At 46.1% G+C, this 21,978-nt stretch overlaps 1 protein-coding gene across 1 annotated transcript in view; it reads left to right on the forward strand.

Annotated features, from left to right (window-relative positions):
- LOC8028590 (homeobox protein Hox-C5-like) overlaps window positions 1–21,739 on the forward strand; it is a 45,989-nt gene extending 24,250 nt beyond the window's left edge. The window contains exons 2-3 of the mRNA XM_002400193.5: window positions 18,847–19,007; window positions 20,057–21,739. Coding sequence (XP_002400237.4) covers window positions 18,847–19,007; window positions 20,057–20,497 — 602 coding nt within the window. The 3' untranslated portion in view covers window positions 20,498–21,739. The remainder of the gene's footprint in view (window positions 1–18,846; window positions 19,008–20,056) is intronic.
- Window positions 21,740–21,978: the final 239 nt, after the last annotated feature.

Raw genomic sequence — 21,978 nt, forward strand, 5'->3', positions numbered from 1 at the left:
TCTTGGAGCAAAAGCAAAAGCATAAAATAAATAACAATTTGGAACTCGTTGTAGAAAAAATCTGGGGTACCAAACACTCCATGCGTATTTCGTATTAAGTCATTAACCAATCACTCAGAGTCACAATGATGCTCATTCCCTAAGAAAAAACAGCCATACAAAATCATTCAACTCACAGCCCTCACAGACTCATTCAGCTAGAACAGTATTAAAAAGAAAAAGTAAGGTGGATCATTATGTAAAGTTCTTTTATATTAATGCAATTTGGCTGTTAATTATAAGATTGCAAAATAATTGTGACCTAGAGAACTCACCAAGCATAAATCAAAGCTTTGACATATTCACACACGGCAGAACACCAACGAGAATGGCCTAGATCTGATGGCGACAATTTATGTGAGCGTTATGACACAAGACACACGGGAACGCAAAGGAATTCCGCCGTAGTTGCGCAGACATGGAGCAGGGAACTGCGACGAGTAGTAGTAATGCTGGTGATGACAATGTGCAATGAATAGTTGGCGAGAAAACCCGCGCTTTGATGCAGTTTTCTTTCATTCTTTCTGATATCTTTCGTTTGCGCTTTTGGTGCCGCATCGCGGCGCCATTTATCTTCTTTACACGCGTATGTTTTTGTGTTGTATGTCGCACGTTGTATGTTGTATATTACGTGTTGTACGTTTCTGGTGACCCGGGCCGTGCGTCACTAAAAGGGCCGCGGCCATCTCCTGGCCGGCCGGATCGAACGCCTCCGCTCGACGGATCTGGCCCGTGGACTGGGGTTTGGTGACCACGGGTCTAAACTGAAAGGAATAATGTCACCTGCAATTCTTTCTTCCAGATCGATTTTTTACGCGAACCTTGTCAATTGCTTTGAGCAGAAGTAAGGTAGCCACCAATAAACAACCAGAGAAAAAAAAATTCATGTGACTGGAAATTTCTGATTGGTGGCGTATCCGCGCGAACCCAAGCCAAAGAAAGTAGACACAGTGAAAGCCCAGCAGACGATGAGCGATATCCCTGTTGCACGGGCACTTGGAGGATATTCAGGAAGAAACTAATTTAAGCGATATGCGATTAGTAAATTCCCAATTTATCCCAGCCTAAAATTAATGTTCTGGTTTTTTTAAAGAATCGGCAAACCAGAGCATGTCGATGGGCATGCGCAGGGTCGAAATGGCAAGCTGATTCGCAAGTAGACACGATAAACTGGGAGTAACTGATTGTTTTTTTTTTTTTTACCAGCACAAATCATGATTTTTGTATAGCTTGTTCACCGGTGTTGTTTATAAAATCACGATTTCATAAAACCGTTGTAGGTAAGAAAATTCAGTAATGCGAACGGAGCATTAGGGTAAGCTGAACGTATTGCCTAAAAAATAAGGGCAAGTATCTTATTCATATTCGAGGCGGTATAAAACTTGTTACATCAGCCCTCACATTCCCTACTGCGCGGCCATGATTAGCCGGCGTATAATTGTAGATATATAACGGTGTCTGCATACATATAATACGGTAAAGGAAAGAGTACAGGAAAACGAGTGCTAGAGACGCTCCTTCTTCGTATACACTATAAATGGACGGAGAGCGTCGATATCGGCCGAGCTCCGAGACGCCGATGGAGATGTTAACGAGTCCATTTCCCGCTCGAATGGGGATATCAGCGCGCGAAAAAGAGGACACAGCCCGAAGCCGGAGAAAACAAATACCGATCATGGAAACATAAAAAGAGATGCGAGGCAAAGGAAATTACTCGCTCGCTCGCTCGCTCGTAGGGCAAGTGGGGAAGAGAAAGCAAAGAGACACAAAGAAAGAAAGAAAAAAAGGGAAGAAAGTGTTCCTTATTCCCCAAAAACGTCGGAGGACGGAGATGGTGCTGGGACAAGGATCCGAGCGCCTAGGAGAAGAGGGCGTCCAGCGGGTGCGGCTCCAGCGGCGTCAATACATGGATCGCGACCGAGAGATCGATCGGAAAACCTCTTCCCTTTTCTGCTTCCCCATTCAGGTTGCCATGGCGACGATTCGCCGACGGCAAATGGCCTCTTCCGCGGGATCGAAGTCCGGGGAGGGAGGGAGGTTCGAACGGAGAGGAGGAATCCCCGAAAGCGGGGATTTGGGGGAGGAGGAGTAGGGAAAAGTTTGGGAAGGACGAGGGACAAAACCGAAAGCGTAAGCGAGAGGAAAAGAAGTAGGGAAGAAACGGGAGGTAGCTGAGGATGGAGCGGGAAACGGAGGACTGGCGAGCGGGAAAGGAAGGGTAGCGGGAAATTGGGAGTGGTAAAGGAGAAATGACCAGCGAAGGGAGGACGATCGTCCCGATTAGTAGATTGCCGAAAGGAGGAAAAAGGAGGCGCGCCTTTTGCGAAAGCGTTTGGTAGCGGGGAAGGATGATTCTGCGCGCCATGCGATCCGCCCTCGGTTCGAAATGCTCTGTCTTTTCGGCGCCAAACGACAAGCGATTTTCCTCGGAGGGGAACGAGCGCGTTTCTTCCTCCTGGCTCGGTCTCCGTCTCTGTTCCAATCCGCTTTGGGGGATTCATTTGTTGTGCGGAAGGGATCCGTCTTCTCTCGTCTTGCGTTTTGGTTACATTTCCTTTCTGTCGGATTAAGGGGGGCGGGGGGGGGGGGGGGGGGGGTCGATCACAATGTGTCTGTCGGTGTGTATTCGCGAAGGAGGAAGGAAGTGGAGGCGGGGAGGACGTTAGGGAAAAACACTGGACCAAATAAGCGCCGCTGGTTCGGGCGCGATGGGTGATGGCATTGTTCACAGTTCGGTGCATGGGAATTCGAAACGAAAATGTGGTTTGTTTATAACATGCTGCAACTCCTAGGTATTCTGCTTCGACGTTTATCAGAGTTCTTACAGACCCAAGACTAGTGAGGGCCTTTGAATTCCACAGAGTATGCATTGACGTTGATTGCTCGCTCTGAAATTAAATAAATAACCGAGATCGGTAAAAATGAAAGCATTGGACGAGTAATGGAGTATGAATGTGCCAGAAACCATAAACATAGTCATTCTCACTGTCAAGCCGTTTTAAACTTTACACTTAACCATAGTAAAATACGCTAGCTTCTTGTGAGCTAAAATAATTTACTGTTTTTACACCTAAGAACCTATGATGGTTTCTTCACATGCTATACTGTTTACTGGCATTTCGCACCCGTTTAAACTTGAATGGCGATGCTGAACAGGTGGGCACGTTTCGACTAAAAAGCCAGCGTTGATTGATCGCTACATAGTGATATAGATTTATTTAGCGATCGCTCAATCATTACGATTTCATATTCCACCTGTAAGACGCTACAAGCTTTTCTTATGCGGCAGAGGATAGTTGGGTGCTTTTTCCCCCCTTCTGACTCAGGGGGAAAAAAAAAGAAGACGGTGCACACGATACGATATAGAATGTTGTCTAATTGCGAAAATGTGTGGACGAAGCAATATCAGACTTCTATCCAAAAGCTACAATGCAGAAACGAAACAGCCTGCCAAAATTGATAATTACGAGAGACTCCGAGGCTAGGGTAAAAAAGGAGGGACATGACGAACAGGAAAAAATCAGAACAGAGTGTGTCCTGCCCCATTATTCTTTTTTTTTACCCTAATCTCGGGGATTTTTGTAATTATGTTCAATTAACACCAACTAGTTTGCTCACTTTTTGTTCCTTGATTCAATAATAGCGAACTCCTCAGACAAGCCTGGTTCACCCAATGCGAGAGCATACGAATTCAATAACATGAATACTTACTTACTATAAACATACGTTTCGCTCACATAGTATAAAAAAGAACAAGAAAAAAAAAACAAAAAAAAACGAGGATTTTACTCATAAAAGATATCGCGTCTTTGATACAAAAAGTTTTGAACAATCATTATGGCTTCGCTGACATTTGAGCGCATTCGTTCTCTCGGTGACGGGTGTTAAGTGCTCTCTCGGATTTAAGCCTTATTCACACAATAACTTCTAAATATGTTTTTTTTTTTTTTTTTTTTTTTGTCTACGTTGCGTTACTTGGTTCACGTGCAGCGTGGCAGTCAGTGTTGTGCTCGCTACCGAAAATAAGTATTGAAATAGCGTTGCGGCTTTAGGTCGTCATACATTAAGGCGTTACTGGGATTCGTCACCGTCCTCCAATTGTAACGATACACTGTTATCGTTAGTTCTAAACTAACGAGCGTTACTTTTGCGTTACCTTCGATTTCAGTATACTGCAACGATAAGCCGCGCTTACAAACTTCGACAGGCAATGAAACGTTTATGTAACGACTTCATAATATTTTTATCTTATGCCCGTACAATTTTTAGAATACAGCGAGGACCCGATGGCGCGTTGGACCTCTAATAAACCGAAAAAACGACTAATTTTAATGAAATCGTAAGAAGTAACGACCAGCGTAATTTTCATATACAATATCGTAAAACAGTAACCAAATTGCTGTACTCGTTAGTCATTTGGAAGTTCAACAAATATGTTTTGTACGTTACTGAATTACCTAACACCTTACGTGTAACGCCCTAGTGAAAAGTCGAATTTCTTTTGATAAATGCCTCCGTCGAATAAACTCATATTATCAAATAAGAACATAAAAGAATATGTAATATTCTTATAATAACATATAAGAACAATATAAGATTATATATTAAGTAATACGAGGCGGATACGTTTCTTATAACTTGTTATATAAACCTAAGGTTCTTATATGTTTTTAGAAAATTCTTGTATGCTCTTATTTGATAATACGCGCTTATTGGACCAAGAAATGTCTTATGCCTATAAGATTTTTCACAAGCGTTTCGTTACTTGGAATTCGTTTTCCAACACTGGCTGGTAGCCAATTCAAGAATGAGCTTGTCAAGGGTACTTCGATGAGTCACAATCGTAGCAGCGTGACGCAGTCGAACATGGCTCAACCACTATGTGTAAATGGGCCTTGGCTGCACACATCTCCCGTGCTCTGAGCTGAAATGAAGCGAGCAGAAAACGAATGACAGCACGGAGTAAACGGAGTCCGCTGTGTTCCCTGCACACATAATGAAGCATGTATACTTCGTACATGTGTATACGCTTCGTGTGCAGACAGTGTTTTAATGTGTTTAACATGACAGGAGCGTCATAGAGGAAAAACAAAAACACGTCTTCAGACTCTCTTTGGTATACGGTGTATACGAGTCACCGCGGCTTCAGAATATACTCTACCCCGTCTCACCTCTTTCCGGTTTCCAACCTGAGATAAGCTAGGAACCGGGAGAGTTTGTTCCAAGTAAACACTGTTCAGCTCCCGGGAGCCCACACATATACCAGCCCAACAAAACACACGCAGTTCCAGCCTTTGCGCCAGCGCTCGGCCTTCTCGAGAAAAAGCCAAACGGAGAGTTCCCGCCGCAGCAGCAGTGGTCATAAGCTTCCTCTCTCCGACGCTAGAGGAGGGGTCGTAAATTAGAGCAACCGACACTCTCACGTATACCGGAACGACCGCGCGTGTTGGCGGCCGCCGCCGACTTCATATCAGGCGAGCAACCTTGTGCGTCCGAAAGAACCGTTATCGCGGTGTTCCCGAGGGCCCGATACGCAGTGACAGGTTAATGCGCTCCACTGCCCGGACAGATTAGTGGCCTGTCAAAGCGCGGCGCTGCCCCGGGAAACCCTGCCACGCTCCGCTTTCGCCTCACCGCGGACCGCAGCGGACGTCACCAAGCGTCCGAGCCAATCCCGTGCCGCGGATGTGTCACGTGACCCCCAGCATTGCGCGTGAGGGGCGCCTGGTCACGTGGTAACGTTGGAGGAGCTGGATTGGTCGAGGTCGCTCGTAGCGTCGGCTGTGGTTCGTTGTAAGGTGGAAATGGGACAATAGAGTCCTCTTTTGGCGCCTTCCCCACCCATCTGGCACGTTTAGGACGTCGAGTGGTTTTTGTGGAGCCGGGGGCGCTGTTGTGGAATTCTCGCGTCTCGACGTGTGAAGCACATGAGCCCGCGCGATAAGGTGCGAACTGTCCCTCCATCTTTATCTGTCTCTCTTTCTCTATGTCTCTCTCCCAACGCCTACACAGGGAAACGGCAAGAGCGCGCTGTTGTTTGTTGGCCACTTTACAGTGATCGCCTCTACACTCGGTGAAACAGCACGGTGACCTTTTAAAAATTTATCGTGGCCGTTGTTGTCGACGACAACATTCCGGGGGAAGGTACAAAAGATGAAGATGTGCGCGTACTAGCGTGCTAGAGGCAGGCTGTCCATACATACACGGTGAAGTCGCAATCACGCTGCTAATATGTAATACAAATCAGAACCTGCAGAGGATGCGTGTTCCTTCCTTGTCCTGTTACATCGGTTGTACGAAAACTTTCTGAAAACATGTTGGAAGCGTACGTGCCCGCAAAAATTTCTGTCTTTATGTCTGCGTTAAACAGCGTGTCTTTTGTATCATGTATTGCGCAGTATGGCAGACGTTCGAGACATTTAAAGCGGTATATGAAGGAGCAAACCGCATGCTATCAAGGAGCATTAACATTCCTCAGTTTGTTCATCCAGATGCCCCCGCCGAGGCAAGACACGCCACGCCATCCTTGCCGCTACATGCTGTAAAAAAAGATTTAAAAATTCCAATCTTTCAACACTAAGTGCTTAACTCATAAAAAAGCAGCCCATAAAGCTGACTTAACTATATCACCAGAGCGGAAAAAGGCCGCTTAAAACCCTATCCATAAAGATAAGCTAATCAAAACGGAACGAAACATTAAAAACGAGATCTCCACACACGATTCCATTTTCACCCTCACGAAGCCGACAAACAAACAAGCGATCCATAAACCCTCCCCACCAAAGCTTCGCGCTCCCGCCGAGGTAGGGCGCTGCGGCAAAAGACCCGATCCGTTCGCGCATGCGCGCGCGGGTTTGGGCCTTCTCGTTCCCCCGCGTTGACAGAGCATAAAGAGAGCGCATAACGGCATCGGCAATCAGGACACCCCCCCTCCCCCCTTCCCCCCCCCCCTTCCTCCCCTACCCTTCTTTGAATAATAACGGGACCAGTTTACATGGCCCATCTGTCAGCACCACCAAAATTTTAAGGGTGGATGCTGCAGGCCGCTTCGGTGGCTGCCGGACGACCAAGGCAGGGGGGGGGGGGGGGGGGCGCATTCTAGCCTCTACTGCAGATCCCCCTTACCCTTAATAAAATCAAATAGAGAGATAACACGAAGAAAATTGGGGAAAATGAAACGGGACAGGTTCAAGCGCCACCTAGTGGCGGTGGCGGGCGGCCCTCATGAATTGGGGAGTAGGGAAGGGCAGAAGTGGGGACAGCCACCGCAAATTCATTAGGCCCCGTTTTGGGCCCCCCTCACACGAACCCCGTCCCCGTGCCCTATACCGTAGATGACGCGCGGGTGTGGGAGATCCCTCCGGTGAAAGCTGTTCGCGATTCCGGGGGACTAATTGGTTAGTCTCTCTCTCCCCCAGCACCACCGCCGGATCGGTTTTGGGGCTAATCTCGTTTAACGTTGATCCCCGCAAGCTTGTCGAGATTGCGCCGCTCGTCGCGCAACGCCTGCTTGAGCTCGTGCCCGTGTGGCGGTGCACGCGCTCGCGCGCGCGTGCACCGCGGCCCGCGTTGGGGTGGTGGTGTTTTTGGCGATGCGGTAAGTTGGTTTCAGATCGGTGGATTTGTAGAAATGCTGGCGTGTTTATTCGCTCAGTAAGTACGGAACTCGGCCAGCTGGAACTCAAGCGAAGTAAAAAGCACAACTTATTGCAGACAGTTTTTTTTTTTTTCTTTTTACGGATTTTGGTTTTTTGCGGTTGTCATTCTTTCACGGTGACAGAAGGCGGCAATAGGAAGTTTTCGTAGATCGTTTTTGCCGTCCCGCAAGGGCGCTCCGCAACCCGCTACGATAGCGGGAACTCCACAGTCAAGGCTATCGGCGAGCAGGCGCAGTAGAGACTTCTTCGTTACGGAACGCGTAGCGGAGGGGGCAGCGCGGTCTACGAAAACTCCCTACTAACTGCACTGGTTGGGGCGACGTCACCCCAGAGTTCTAAACGAATCAAAACAAAATATTATTCTTGCATTATCGTATACGAGTAGGGATTAAGAAACACGAGATTCCTATAGAATGAGCTGTAGTACAATGTTGCCCTGTTTCTCTCACTTTTTAGGCAGACGACGAGTCTAACATAAAATATTTATTTTATACGTTTGTACAGGGTGAAGGCATTGTTCCCAGAACTTTGGAGTTCCATTTCTTAGTTGAGATCTACATCATCAGAAAGACAGTCTACAGAGGAACTGACTCAGGCGTGCTTCTTGCTTGCATGACGCTCACATTAATCGTACAAAGACTGTCTGCAGACATCTTGGAAGCATGTACGAAGCCAGCGGGCTTTGACCATGCTTGAGGAGTGTCCGCAGATACTTCTGTCTTCATGTCTACAGCGAAAACCGTGCCTCATGTACGATGTACGAACAATGTGGCATACACGAGAATGGGCTTTTTTTACGGCAACCCCAGCCTTTGGTGCGTCTCAAATAAAAAAAAAAAAAAGAACTTTTTATTGCTAAAGACAAAGAAAATATTTACTAATTTTTTCGTTACCTATTTAAAGAGAGTGAATCTCAGTGCTATAGCCTTCACTTACGAAGATTTGCCTGGCAAATGGTCAAAAAATAATTACTGCCATAAGATCGGCGCAGACCAATACCCTACCTTGAATTATCCTATCTTTATGCGAATTTCACGACTCGAAAAAAAATCCTGGAAAACTGATATTGCTGACATATCGCGCCATGCTAACGAATACGTGTACAATGGCTGGCGTTGTTCGCTATAGGGTGCGCAAACGGCGACCAGGCAGCTAGCTCAGATTACGCGGTCTATAGCAGGCAGCGAGCGCAGGGTCAGAACGGCAGTGGAGGTCTTCAAATGTGTCGATTAACCCAGCCGCGCGCGATACCTCCCCACCCCTGTCGCACGCACGGTAGCCACGCGAGCGACAGTGGTGTTCATACGGCCTGGTCGTCCTTTGCGCAATATAGCTCGTATCGCGAGCCATACCACATCAAATCGCGAACTGCTGTACTCGAAAAATAATGAACCTAAAAAATGAAGGAAAAGTCACTAACAGCATATACAATAGTAGCCGTTTACGTGTAAAACTTTATAACGCAAAACTAGAATATGACAATAAAGATGCAGTTAAGAGAAAACTCGTTTCGGTAATAAGTTTATGGATAAATATATCTTAGATTTGTTTCGAACATCATATTTGATTCAAAAACGAGAGATCTGACGCGAATAATTCAGTCTGTAGTACAGTGCAGCAAAGTTTAATGAAAGCTATTTAGAAATCCTCTCGCTCGGCAAAAGTACCAATCTGAAAGATTGGTATTTGAAAAAAAAAGAAAGAAAATCACACCCATTGATATACGCCACTTATTAGGACAGCTGCTGAAGTCTTCTTTGAATGCTGTACTTTGAGTTCATTTATCGGGGCCACGTTATTCAAGGTTTGCATAGCTAGTTTCTGAAGTGCCCAACGCTGTCAAAGCTACTTGCACAAGCACGTTGCTTCGCTTGGCGTCTCCTTCAAGCGAGAACGCGTGAGAATGAAACTCGATCAAGACAGCAGTATGGGACCGAAGCACTGTGAAAAATGCGTCGGCCTTGAAAGCGCAAAATAGATGCCACTGCCAGATTTTTATTAGAAAATTCACTGCAAAGTAAAAATAAAACAAAGAACCCCTATCTAAGTGTTTTTTTTTTTTTAATACTTGATACATTAACAGCAATTGTGCCCCGTTAGGTCTGAATGAGTTCCTTATCCCTGAGCACGAGATCGACTTGCGGCTAAGCAAGACCCGCAAAAATCGCGTCGTCCACTCCGCGGGTGTTACTTCCCCACAGTACAGCCAAGCGCGCAAAGAACCGAACTTAACGGAGCTAACTAACCCATCTGAACACACCGCGGATGACGATGAATATGACGGAATCTCGTTGTATCGACACAATGCGATACGGAGGTCGGATCATTGGGTGGCTTATTCGAAGCGATGGATACAAATATTTAGACTTTGTACAAGTCTACCGTAACGATTTCGGCAATGTAGCGGAGCCTGAACTTTTAGCTTCGATATTGCGAAATAACACTTGGAGCAATTTTAGCGTACTTTTTTTTTTTTTTCGTATTTTGGTGAGATGTATAATAGGATTTAGCGAGACATTGGTGCTGTATGGCGCCTATGGCGCAGCAACCACATTACCGCTTTCCTGACTTTATTCAGGTTGGAGCAAACGTCGAACGGGAGCACTGCTTTACACATTTGCGTCTGACTGTGACATACTGCGTCATGATAGGTTGTGACTGCTTGCGACAAGATACTGGCGCCATCTAACGGACAGCACTGGAACATTTCCATCTTCATTTTTTTTTTTTAGGATATCATTCTTTTGACCGTTGTCTTAAAATAATTCAGTTAACGTTATAAGCCACCATTCTTCGTGGGTAATTCGTAGATCTCATCTCGCTAACAGTGCAAAGCCCTCAGTCTAGTCATGCGCAGATCGAAAGTGTTCCAGGAGTACCTCATAGATGGAGCCAGTGTGCCCGTGTTTGCTCACATCACAGGCAATCACAATCAGTCGTAACGCAGCCGGGCACACTCAAAACGCTAACGTGTGAACCAGTCTTGACAGGGACACGCGAATCTGTAAGCCAGCCTTCGCAGTAAAACGCAAATGCGTGAACCATCTTTTAGTGCCCCTACGCTCCACGGGATGCCGCCACTCTCCGCCAGATCCGAGGAAGAGAGTGTGGACAACGAGGGAAAAAGCGAAGAACGTTGCAAGACAGAAGGGAAGTAAGGGAAGAACGAGTGGGAAAGAGGAGGACGGAGAGGAGCCACTCTCACAGAGGGCGAGAAAGGGGAGTAAAGAGGGCAAAAACCCGGAGCTCGACATCTGTGTTTGCCAGAGCTTCGTTAGCGGCCCCCTCTGTCGATCGAGTCTGGCACCAAATGTTGGGAAGGTGGACGGGAGGAGGAGGTGGCGGCTGCACCCCCGCCGTTTAATTGGCAGCGAGTGGATCACTAATGGGATGAAATCAGCGGTGTATGGGGCCGCCGTCCGCATCAGAATGAAGAGAGCGCCGGGCGGCATAACGCCGTTGTCGCCCCCGCCGCGTCGACACTCGGCTATTTTACTGGTCGGCGCGGCTCGGTCAATATTGGGACGCTGGATTAAAAACGGAGGGGGGCTCGCTTTTGTCGCTTACACAGCCCTCTTTGTGTCGCTTCTTTTTTTTCCTGCTCGCCAAGCGTCTCTTTTGATGTCTTTTTGGATGGCTTATTATGAGAAATATGGCACACCATGGTCGAACTTGGGTTCCAATGACGAACTGAATCAAGAACTAAAACCATTTCTCTTTTTGTGTGTACTTTAACAGAGCGGGCATTTGATATGGGCTTTCTATTATGTTGTTGCTCATTTTATTATTGTGTGAAAGCTTGCGGCTACGGTGTCACATTTACGGATCTGTATCTGGAGAGTGGTCCGTCGTTGATTAGTTATTATCTTAATAATGCGGCAGCCCGCTTTTTCATTCTCTGGCTACCTTTTGTTGTTAAGTAGTGTTTCTAGCGCCGAACGATCAAATTATGTAACGCATGAAGCGTATACTGTAATTAATTTGTTACTTTGTGTGGCGTAAACTTCAAATTAAAACAACATTTTCAAGATTTTTTATGAATTCTTTTTTTAATTTAATATTTAATTATTTAATCCTTGTTTTATTGTGACCTAAACAGCTGGTATGGCCTTAGGAGGGTCACACTCGCGCAAGTGAAAGGCACATGGGGCAAAAAATATTTCCATAACACAAAGTGAGGATCAGTATTACACTTTTCGTGAAATTGGCAGAGGTAGTAAAAAGGTCGAGGTCAGGGTTAAAAACTTGTCATATCCGGGCTGCATCCGTGTGAAGGGAGGGTTGGACGCTAAGTAAGAATGGGGCAAAAGAAATTAAGCCATAGATCCATTTTGTCGCTGGGGAACATGAATTAAAATTCTACTCAGCACCAAGAGGGAATCAATAACAGCGTTGAGCAATATTTATGTATAAATACACCATATCGGGAAGGAGTCATTTTTCCAAAGGAGTTGAAAGACCAAGAGTATCCAAGCCGCACATAGTCGTAAAAAGCTCTCCACCCAACATGGCGGTAATTTAAAATTCTTACAAACCATCGCTGTATGCTCTCTGCGCTTATCGTTTGACCGACACTCAGATCTCAGATAATTAAATACAGTAGAAGGCCAACCCAGATAAAACTAACGATCGAAAAAAAGTGCAGTATGTAGATAGATGTAACGGTGGAACTTTCGGGTAACGCGTGAAATTACGCATTGAATGCGTAAGGAATCATTATTAACTTTAGAAACATAAATAAAATTTAGACGTGAATCGACCAATACACCATCGTCATGCAGAACAGAAGATGTCAAAATACCATCGCCGTCTAATCTACAGAAATGAGCAATAAAATTTGCCTTATGGGAGAAAGAGGCAACTTTGTTTTTCTGAACTGTTTTCTCCATCATGTAGGACACCGTACTTGAACTTCTGGTAAATCAGTCACAAAACCCCGAAGACTCACATTAAACAGCTTCATCAACGATAATTTGTGGTCCACAAGGTCAACCACATATAGACAGTTAAAATAAATTACATCAACTTGGCCCCGGGACCCAACTATGGGCTTTGCACACTCGAAAAACGTTACAAGGTTTGTCTCAACAAATCGCCCACGACAAAAAAAAAAAAAAAAAAAAGAAAAAAAACCTGGTAATTTGAGCTGAGCGTCAGCTTAAAATAAAAACTCAGAGACTTAAAAATCGCTTTTTCAAAAACTTTGGAAAAAGCAGAAAGCAATGCTATAGGTCTGTAGTTTGCGACACACTTGGAGCTTCCTGATTTGTGCACTGGCAGAATGACATCATTTTTACACACGGAGGGTAACGTACTTGTTTTTAAGGACAAGTTGAACATGCGTTGCAGCACAGGAGCCAAGATATTGTAGCAGCCTTCCACAATCAAGGCGAGAATCCCATCATCCCGACATGACTTTTCAGGTGAAAATTCTTGTATGACCGAGACTACATCATCAATAATCAATACAAAAGTCGACATGAGGTGGGAATTATCAAGCCGCAGAGTTGTATTGTTTGACAGGGGTACATTGGGGGTTTACTACGCACGAGAAGTGTTTAGCGAATAAATTGCAGGACACTCAAAGAGTCAGAGACGTGACCTGCCTGAGTCTTTAAAAGTTGTACCATCAGATTTGCTGCATGGCCTACTGTATTTAACATATTCTCAGAGTCGGTCGGGACAACGCTTACGATCGGACTCAATGGAGTCATGCAATCTACGTTTATCTTTTTTAATCAATCGCTTCACCATAGAGCGAGACTCTTTGAAGAAGGAGTGCCACTTATCCAATCCACTTGATTTATGTCGTTTGCATTAATACGATTCCAAGGTCAGCGACCGCCGGAGATCACATGATGTTGTTATTTTTGTGTTAGAATGACACAAAAATCAATATTTAGTGGTAAGTTTTAACCATCAATCAATGAAGTTTTTATTTTATGGTAATCCTAAGAAATAAAAGATAGTTTGAAACAATTAAGATACTAATTACATGGAAAAAAAGGTTAAAGGATGAAAACTACGAGTGCGTGATTGCGTAGCGGAAGCAATCTTTTTCTCGTGATCAATTACACAATCCTCGTTGAATATTTTATGGAACAATTTTAAGCATTCAATAGCGCGCCTCGCAGACCAATGTTGAGCACTGAAGAAGGCGGTGAAAAGTGGCGGTCAGCGAGAGGCTCAAGAGCAATGTTGAGCACTTAAGAAGACGGTGAAAGGTTACGATCACCGAGAGCCTCAAGACCAATGTTGAGCGCTAAAGAAGATGGTGAAAGGTTGCGATCAGTGGCATACCAACTTGTTTTTGATTAGGGGGGGGGGGGGGGCAAAGCAGACCGTTCCCCCCCCCCCCCCCCCCCAGGACCGGGGGGCGGTGCCCTTGGTATTCCTTGGGCGCCGCCGGCCAGTATTTGTCCTGCCCAGTGGCAGCTGTTTCAGGGGGGGGGGGGGGGGGGGGCGAAACACGTACCCTGTCCCCTACTCTGAGAGCCGGGGGGGGGGGGGAGCAAGAGCCCCCTTGCCCCCCCCCCCCCCACACACACACACCCGGTTGGTACGCCCATGGCGATCACCGAGAGGCTCAAGACCAATGTTGAGCACTAAAGAAGACGGTGAAAGGTTGCGATCACCAAGAGGTTCAAGACCAATGTTGAGCACTAAAGAAGACGGTGAAAGGTTGCGATCACCGAGAGGCTCAAGACCAATATTTGAGCACTAAAGAAGACGGTGAAAGGTTGCGATCACCGAGAGGCTCAAGACCAATATTAAGCACTAAAGAAAACGGTGAAAGGTTGCGATCACCGAGAGGCTCAAGACCAATATTAAGCACTAAAGAAGACGGTGAAAGGTTGCGATCACCGAGAGGCTCAAGACCAATATTAAGCACTAAAGAAAACGGTGAAAGGTTGCGATCACCGAGAGGCTCAAGACCAATATTAAGCACTAAAGAAGACGGTGAAAGGTTGCGATCAAACCGATTCACGATGAATGTTGTCACTTTTACCTTGCATCGCATCAAGCCGGTTAGTGTTACCCTTTAGGTAGGAGTTCCAAACCACGCACCCGTATTAACAAAAAGTGCGCTTATGGGAAGGATTTTTTTGCAAAAGCATAACGCTTGAATGTGACGAAAAAGCGTTACACGCGGGCCAAGGAACTTTAAGGCTGAATAGCCCGTAGCAGGCAACGGATAATCATCTAGAGCACATAGAAGGGATAATCAGTCATATTAATCCGTACATAATCATAACTAAGAACAAACGATCGAAGCCAGAGATATTCATGAAGGAGCCCAGCGGGAATCGACCCCCGGACCATGCGATCCGCAGTCCAACATTTGGGCTCGTCACCACAAGCACTCGATGAATGAGAGCGCAATCTGAAATGACTTGCCACCGGTGGTCGCCTCCATTAACACGCGACGGTCCGCGGCGAGTGATGTTTAGTTTAGGCCGCAGGTGACCGTCGGAGGCGAGTTGAACTTAGTCCAACATACTTAGTCCGCAGTCTCCCGTCATCGCCGTGCCATACTTAGTCCAGCCGTAGCCTCCCCTATACTCACAAAGCCTGGCAGTTCGACGACGGAGCGATAGAGTGCCCGGTCGCAGATTTGGAGCGCGAGGATCTGGTAGCACAGAGCATCAAAGAGCCATTTCTCGAAGAACCTGGACGTCAGCGCACAGCTTTTACAGCGGCGAGGACCCGAAACACACTTATCCGCTCAGGAGAAGTGTGTTCCGGCGTCTCGGCGCAGCGGGGCGCCAGTCACGTGGCTCTCCTATCAACCGTTGTCAGCCGCTGCAGCTTTTCTATTTCGGCGGCCGCTTCTTGTGGCGATCTGCCAGGCTTTGTCAGTATAGGAGACTATGGTTCAGCATACTTAACCTGCAGATTACCTAGCGAGTTAACTTAGTCCAGCATGTTTAATTCGTAAATGTGAGCTTTTTAAATGTCATCGCATTTAAAAAGCTGACACTTATTATGACCGCAAAGGGTATGCGAGACTCTGTCTGTGTACCACGCATTCCCAACTCCCGGGGAGGCGACGCCATCCAGCAAAAGAGGAGTGAAGTAGCGAAGCGGGGTGCTACCACTTACCAAAGTTTGGTTTGAAAACAGGCACGACCCAGCGGTCGGAATATATAGGAACGGGTAAAGCATGCACAAGGTTGGCAATTGAGGAAAGTCTCTCGCATTTTAGATTAGTGTTTAAATTGTTCTGCAGAATTGGAAAGAAAAAATAAATAAATTACATTTCAAATTACTTCAAAATGAGTTTAAAGCCATGCTGTGTGGATTTGGGACCGTCTTCTAACCCCCAAAAACGAAAGATGGACTATGGACGCAGCATTCTGTAGCTACCCCCCGAAGGCGGTCACCCAAAACACGCAGCGGACCTCCACAATTCGTTCAACTCGAAGAGGAAGCGGGACCGTGGGCGAGACAGCCCTGGGGACCAATCCATTCCGGCGTCGGCTACGCAATATTTAGTATGAACGGATATTTTATTTTTCTCTTATTCTATGTAATAGTATGGATCTCGGTACACCCTAAAGAGAGATAACAAAAGTAACGTAAATCTAATTAAATCACAAACACAATAAAGCAAACATAGTCCCAGAAAGTCGAACCAACAAACAGACGACGCTGCAAAAAAAAAAAAAAAAAAAAAAAAAAAAAAAGTTCTGCGAGCGTAGGGAGGCGCAAAAAGTGAACGCAGCAAAGCGGAGCAGCTTTTATTATTTCGAAGCGGTGCGCGATTTATTGGGGGGAAAGAAGGGGAGGAGGTTAGGGCTCGGGCGCCCTCTCGCGGGACTTCCAATCACCCGGTGTTTACCCAAGCACCTTGCCTTTTCTTTCAACGACGGCAGGAAAGCAGGCAAGCAAGCAGGCAAGCGGAGAGTCGAGTTTATGTCATTCCCGTCTTTGCCGACTATTTTGTCTCCTTCTCTTTTTTTGTAGCTTCCGTGGAAACCATTCCAATTCCTTCCGCGCAGGGAAAGACAGCTTCACTTTTTTTATTATTTTTTTTTTTTTTATTTTTTTTACTGTGCGTTTAGGATTTTTCAGAAATGCCTATCCCTACAGCCTCTGCTTCGTGGGGATTTTTATTTGCTATTTTATTTGTGATTTTCTTTTTAGGCCTTGCCTTACGATTGTAGCTTCCTTTGTCTGAAAAAAAAATAAAAAAAAAGAGAATGAAAAAGTTTCGGGCGCCCGTAATCATTACGTAATGCGAGTTTTCCCTCCCCTTTCCCCCTTTTTTTTTGTATGTCCGTAGGTCTGTTTTACGATCTGCATGTCGGTAACCCTGACTGAGAAAGCCAGCGCACGCACACACGCACGCACAGGCGCAGCGTACTCCGCGTCTATGCTGCCGCCGCCATCTTCACGCTAACCGGAAGAATTGCAGTTTCTTTTGTGACATCTACGCAGCCGCTTTTGGGAAGAGATTGAAGCACCCGTTTTGTTTTCTTTGTTGCTTCTTCGACTTCTTTTTTCCCACTTCTATTCTTTATACACGTATTTCACGGAACAAAGAAAGGCAAACGGAAAAACATACCCGCACACCAAAATATAATCTCGAGTTTGCCTTCCCGGCATGCCACTGTATAGAGCTTCCTTTAAAGACAAGATTTCTTTTTGTCGTGTTGCGCGTCGACTGTATTCGCAAGACTCGGTGTTTGGTGGTTGTCTTGTTGTTGTTGCTGCCGTTGTTTTATTTGTTTTTATATGCATATACATATATACTATAGACTCAGAGGTTCGGTGTGTTTGCACGCTGTTTATTCGTCCCCTGTGGAATGTGCTCGGAGTCCTGAATACAGCTCGGGGAACTAGGGTTTCTTTTCCAACGAGAGAGCGACGTGGATGGCTCCACGGCCGCACGTTACAGCGCGCTCCGTGCAACTCGGCGCGGTATAGCGAAAGGCGCCGTCGACTGCCGACTGAGGCAGAACCCCTGATTGTGCCCCAGCGACACCACCTCGGAATTGAGAAACGGTCCTCGCCGATCTAGACGACGTGAGGATAATGCCACACAAAGGACATCCACGTCTTTTTCTTTTTATCCGCGCGTGCGCGCGCTCTTTGTCCGCGCCTCTTTATGTTGACGTCTGCTAGTCCTGGACTGTTCTGGAGACCCTCACTTTCGTTTTACTGTTCGCGACGTTCATTGGCTGGGCCCGTTGCGTACAACGCAATGTAGTTTACTTCTTTTTGCGTTTGTTGGTTGCGGTGTTGTAAAGCGGCACCTCGCCCCGTGTTGTAAAAGAAACTTGGTCCGGTGAGTGGACGACGTGTAGTTGAGGACCGCCCGTCACGTACTGGTGTTGATACACTTTAACGAAGATGTGCCGCGTCTGCGCAAGTCCTTCGTTGGGTATGGCGTTTGCGATGATCGCCGCGTTGCCATGATGGAGGAGTCGAACGGAACGCTGATGTCTTCGATGTGTTCGAGTGTCACGATCTTGTATTGACTAGAACGAGGACCGCAATTCAATGTTTGTGTCTCGCCATTCTCTTCGTCTGTAATATTTGATGATGAAAAGATATTAAAAAAAAGAGGCGTTGGCCGCTGTGTACTTTTTGTTTCATTGTGGCGCTTTCGTTTCGATGGCGATTCGCCATCACGGTAGTGCACTATACCTCAAATGAAGAGTGGCGCAAGAAGGCAAAACTTGTCCGTAATATCATTGATTATGATTCAGGGTAATTTTTTTGAAGTATAGTATGTAGGTAGTAGTTGTCGGAAATATAACTCAAAGGAGAAGCGGGGAGGGGAGAAAGGGAGAGCATGACGGGTAAAAAAAAAAAAGATATTGACTGAGAGGAATAGTGCGCAGTCGCCTTAGGCAACGCAGTAGGTGCGCACTTTCAAGAATCCTTTCAGATGTACTTCGAACTCTCTATCTCTACCCCTTTTCCTTTTGTTTATCTTTCTGGTCCTTATGTGTTACAAATAGTGTAAGCATGTGTGCTTGAAGTGATAGATATATCAGGTATGCAAAGCCAGCGAAAACTCGTACATGGTTAAAATGTCCCAGTTACCAAAGAAGCGTTTCGTAGTAGTCTTCGTCTGAATCATGCCGAACATTACAACGTTGTGCTTTGAATTTAACGAGGGCCCCCATATGTTCTACAGGTCAACCTCAGGCCGCATTGCTGGGCAAGACACGGCGACCACGAACGGCGTTCACGAGTCAGCAGCTTCTGGAACTGGAGAACCAGTTCCGTATGAACAAGTACCTGTCCAGGCCCAAGAGGTTCGAAGTGGCCACCAATCTCATGCTCACCGAGACGCAGGTAAGTTCACATACCAGACAACAGCAAAACCTGTACATTAAGCCGGTGTTCATCTGCTATTACATCTTATATAAAAAAAAAAACAGCTTGAAGACACTGTCGGAGGTGTGTTTCCTTCTTGTATGACGGCCTTGTCACATTAGTCATAAAACTTGTCTGCGGAATATGTTTTCACCATACATATACATGCTTTGAAAATGCTTGAGCCGTCAGATAATTCTGACTTCATGTCAGCGGCAAACACCGTGCCTTTTGTGCACTGGTGTAAGTGCAGCCTTTAAGCTTGGGAAATTAGAGCTGCGCTCTAATTTCGCCTTACGTAGATTTGTAAACGTCTTTCATTTTTTTATGTTGGAGGCGATTGGCCGACAGAGGCCAATTCTGCAAAAAAGACTCGATAAAATTGCGAGACTTGAGGATTCCTACTGTCACATAATATTATCGAGGACCCTGTGTTTGGGCGGTTGCACTTCTGTCTCGTGGCATAGTTCTCAATTAAAACGGCAGCTTACGTGTGCTGGTCAACACGAAAACCGCTATAGTTTCGGAATATGTAACAAAATCGTCTACACCAGTCTAAACTCAGCATTCCGTTGTGAAATTGTGGAAGACCTCATACATCTGAAAGCATGAACGATTCCCGAGAACAAAGGATTTTTACTCCTAAAAGGTGAACTGATGTGTTGTAACACAAAACATCACCCAGCTGTGTGAGGATGTTTTTAATTAGTATTAATTATTAGACGATGATGTTACAATAGTGTCCGATTTCTGGCTAACAGCATTGTTCGTTATGTGTCTGGAGTTTGGTGAATAAAGTGTACAGAAACTTTGGGACCTCTTAACATCTATGCGCACCCAGATACCCCTTCTCTTTCGTGGAGTCTCCTTTACATCAATTTCCTGTCCTCCTTTTTTACGTGCTTTTTTTCCCCTTCTTTTCTCGATCCCTCCTCGTTTTGCCTGCCTCCTTGGATTATTTTCTGAATCATCTGCTTTCCTCTTACGAACTTGTTTCTATTTATAGACAAGATAATCCTACGTTCCAGGTGAAGATCTGGTTCCAAAACAGGCGGATGAAGTGGAAGCGCAGCAAAAAAGCCCAGCAGGAAGCCAAAGCCCGGTCTGCGGACAAGAACGCCGACCAGTGCCAACCGCAGCACACGCAGCAGACCCAGTCCCAGTCGTCCCTGCCGTCCTCCCAGCCCCAGACGACGACGCCCAGTCGCCATCCTCCTCACCATCGACCGCCCAGCATGATCGTGTCCAGCTCGGAATATCCGGACTCGCCAACGTCCAGAGACCTGCAACTACGACTGCCGCCGACAGACACCGAGAGCATGTCGTCACGTGGCAACAGCGACGGTGAACCCGACATGGTTCTCAGTTCCGGTGTAGACTCTACCAACATGGCGCTGTCCCTGTGTTCGCCGCAAGGGGCTCACCATCACCGAAACGCTGATCTCATCTACCGACCGTACGTCGTGTGACACGTCGTCCTCCTCGCCGCCGTTGGTAGGTAGAAACATCCGCCAGAAGACGTCATCACCACGGGCATCGAGTCGTCCTAAGACACCTCACTGAACAGTGACCATTTACAAGTTCCTGCCAATCCTGCTAGTCGCAATTCGTCGAGCACCGATGATCTCAAGATGTGGGTTTGAAGATGAAATGTTTCTTATTACGTGACATCACGTGAACACCTGACACAAAGAAAATCAATGACAACCAGAGGAGCTCATGTGATGAACTTGGCATGACGTTCGTCCTTCCTGGTTCTCTGTGCGCATCGTTGGTTTCAACGTCTCCGGCACTTGGACATGGTGCATGTGTATGACTTTAGAAACTTCTGGTGGTGTGGTGCGATTCTAGTCAGCAAGATCAGAGGCAACAAGATGAGCGACGGGCCTGTTCCATCTGGAATCCTGGGGCATCGATGGCGTCTTTTGAGTATTCATCATCAGGGTATGCGACACGCAACAAAGAAGACTTGTTGGGCCCTTCGATTTTCATCATCGTGAGTGCTGCGCGCCGCGCTGACGAAAACGACAAGCCTTTCGCCATTTCTTTTCCTACCTAAAGTCGGGTCCTGCAAATGTTCAGTTGCCACCGGTGGAATGCAAGTGCCCTCAAATGCATTTAGAGCTTCTGGCCATTCACTCAGGCTTGAGTGGAACTCAGTTTTTCGACTACATCATAGGCTGTGTCGTGAAGTTAGTTATTTATTATATGAGTTCTTATTGAAGCTTAGGAGCAAATCACGTATGCATTCCTGGATGACGGAAGGTACACAAGTTAGAATAAAAGCTTCGCTATGCTATAACACACCAGCATGTGCAATACATATAGGCCGCGTACCAGATTTGGGGGATAAATTCAGCACAACGTACAATACGCTAAGACAAAACATACAAAAGTGATCGATTCCCATAAAAGATGTCAGACGTACCTCAAGTTGTGTTATATTAAACCAGTATGGGCAGTTCTTAAAGATTTTATTTTAGAGATCTTTTAGAACACATTGAAATGTTCAAAACGAGCACGATCAGCTGTAAACTTGCGAGTTCCAAGTGACCTTTCATGCAGACGTCTACTGACGCCAAGATGATTTATGTGGACTGTCTATGTGACGCATGCGCTAAGGCAACCAGTTTCAAATGACTCATTAGCATCGACATCATCGCATACCTCAAACTGTACATAGTTGTTCATTAAATGTTCTTCTAGAGGTATTGAAGTATTGAAACTCTCATTCGTTTTCGCCCAATTTTCCAAAGGATTGAGGCAAAGAAATGCTCATTTACCTGGAGTTCTAAACATTACGCAGCCCGCATAGCTTAGATAGGCGATTACTTAGACGTTGTTAGTTTTGTCGATCGTTTAGGTAATCGATTTTTTTTTTTTCAACTGTGAAACAGTTAAACCAGAGTTTCTGAGCTTTTTCAGCATTTACTCCAAAGACCAGATACAA

This window comes from Ixodes scapularis, unplaced genomic scaffold (genome assembly GCF_016920785.2).
Source record: "Ixodes scapularis isolate PalLabHiFi unplaced genomic scaffold, ASM1692078v2 PGA_scaffold4__175_contigs__length_147842914, whole genome shotgun sequence".
In the NCBI taxonomy this organism is placed as follows: domain Eukaryota; kingdom Metazoa; phylum Arthropoda; class Arachnida; order Ixodida; family Ixodidae; genus Ixodes; species Ixodes scapularis.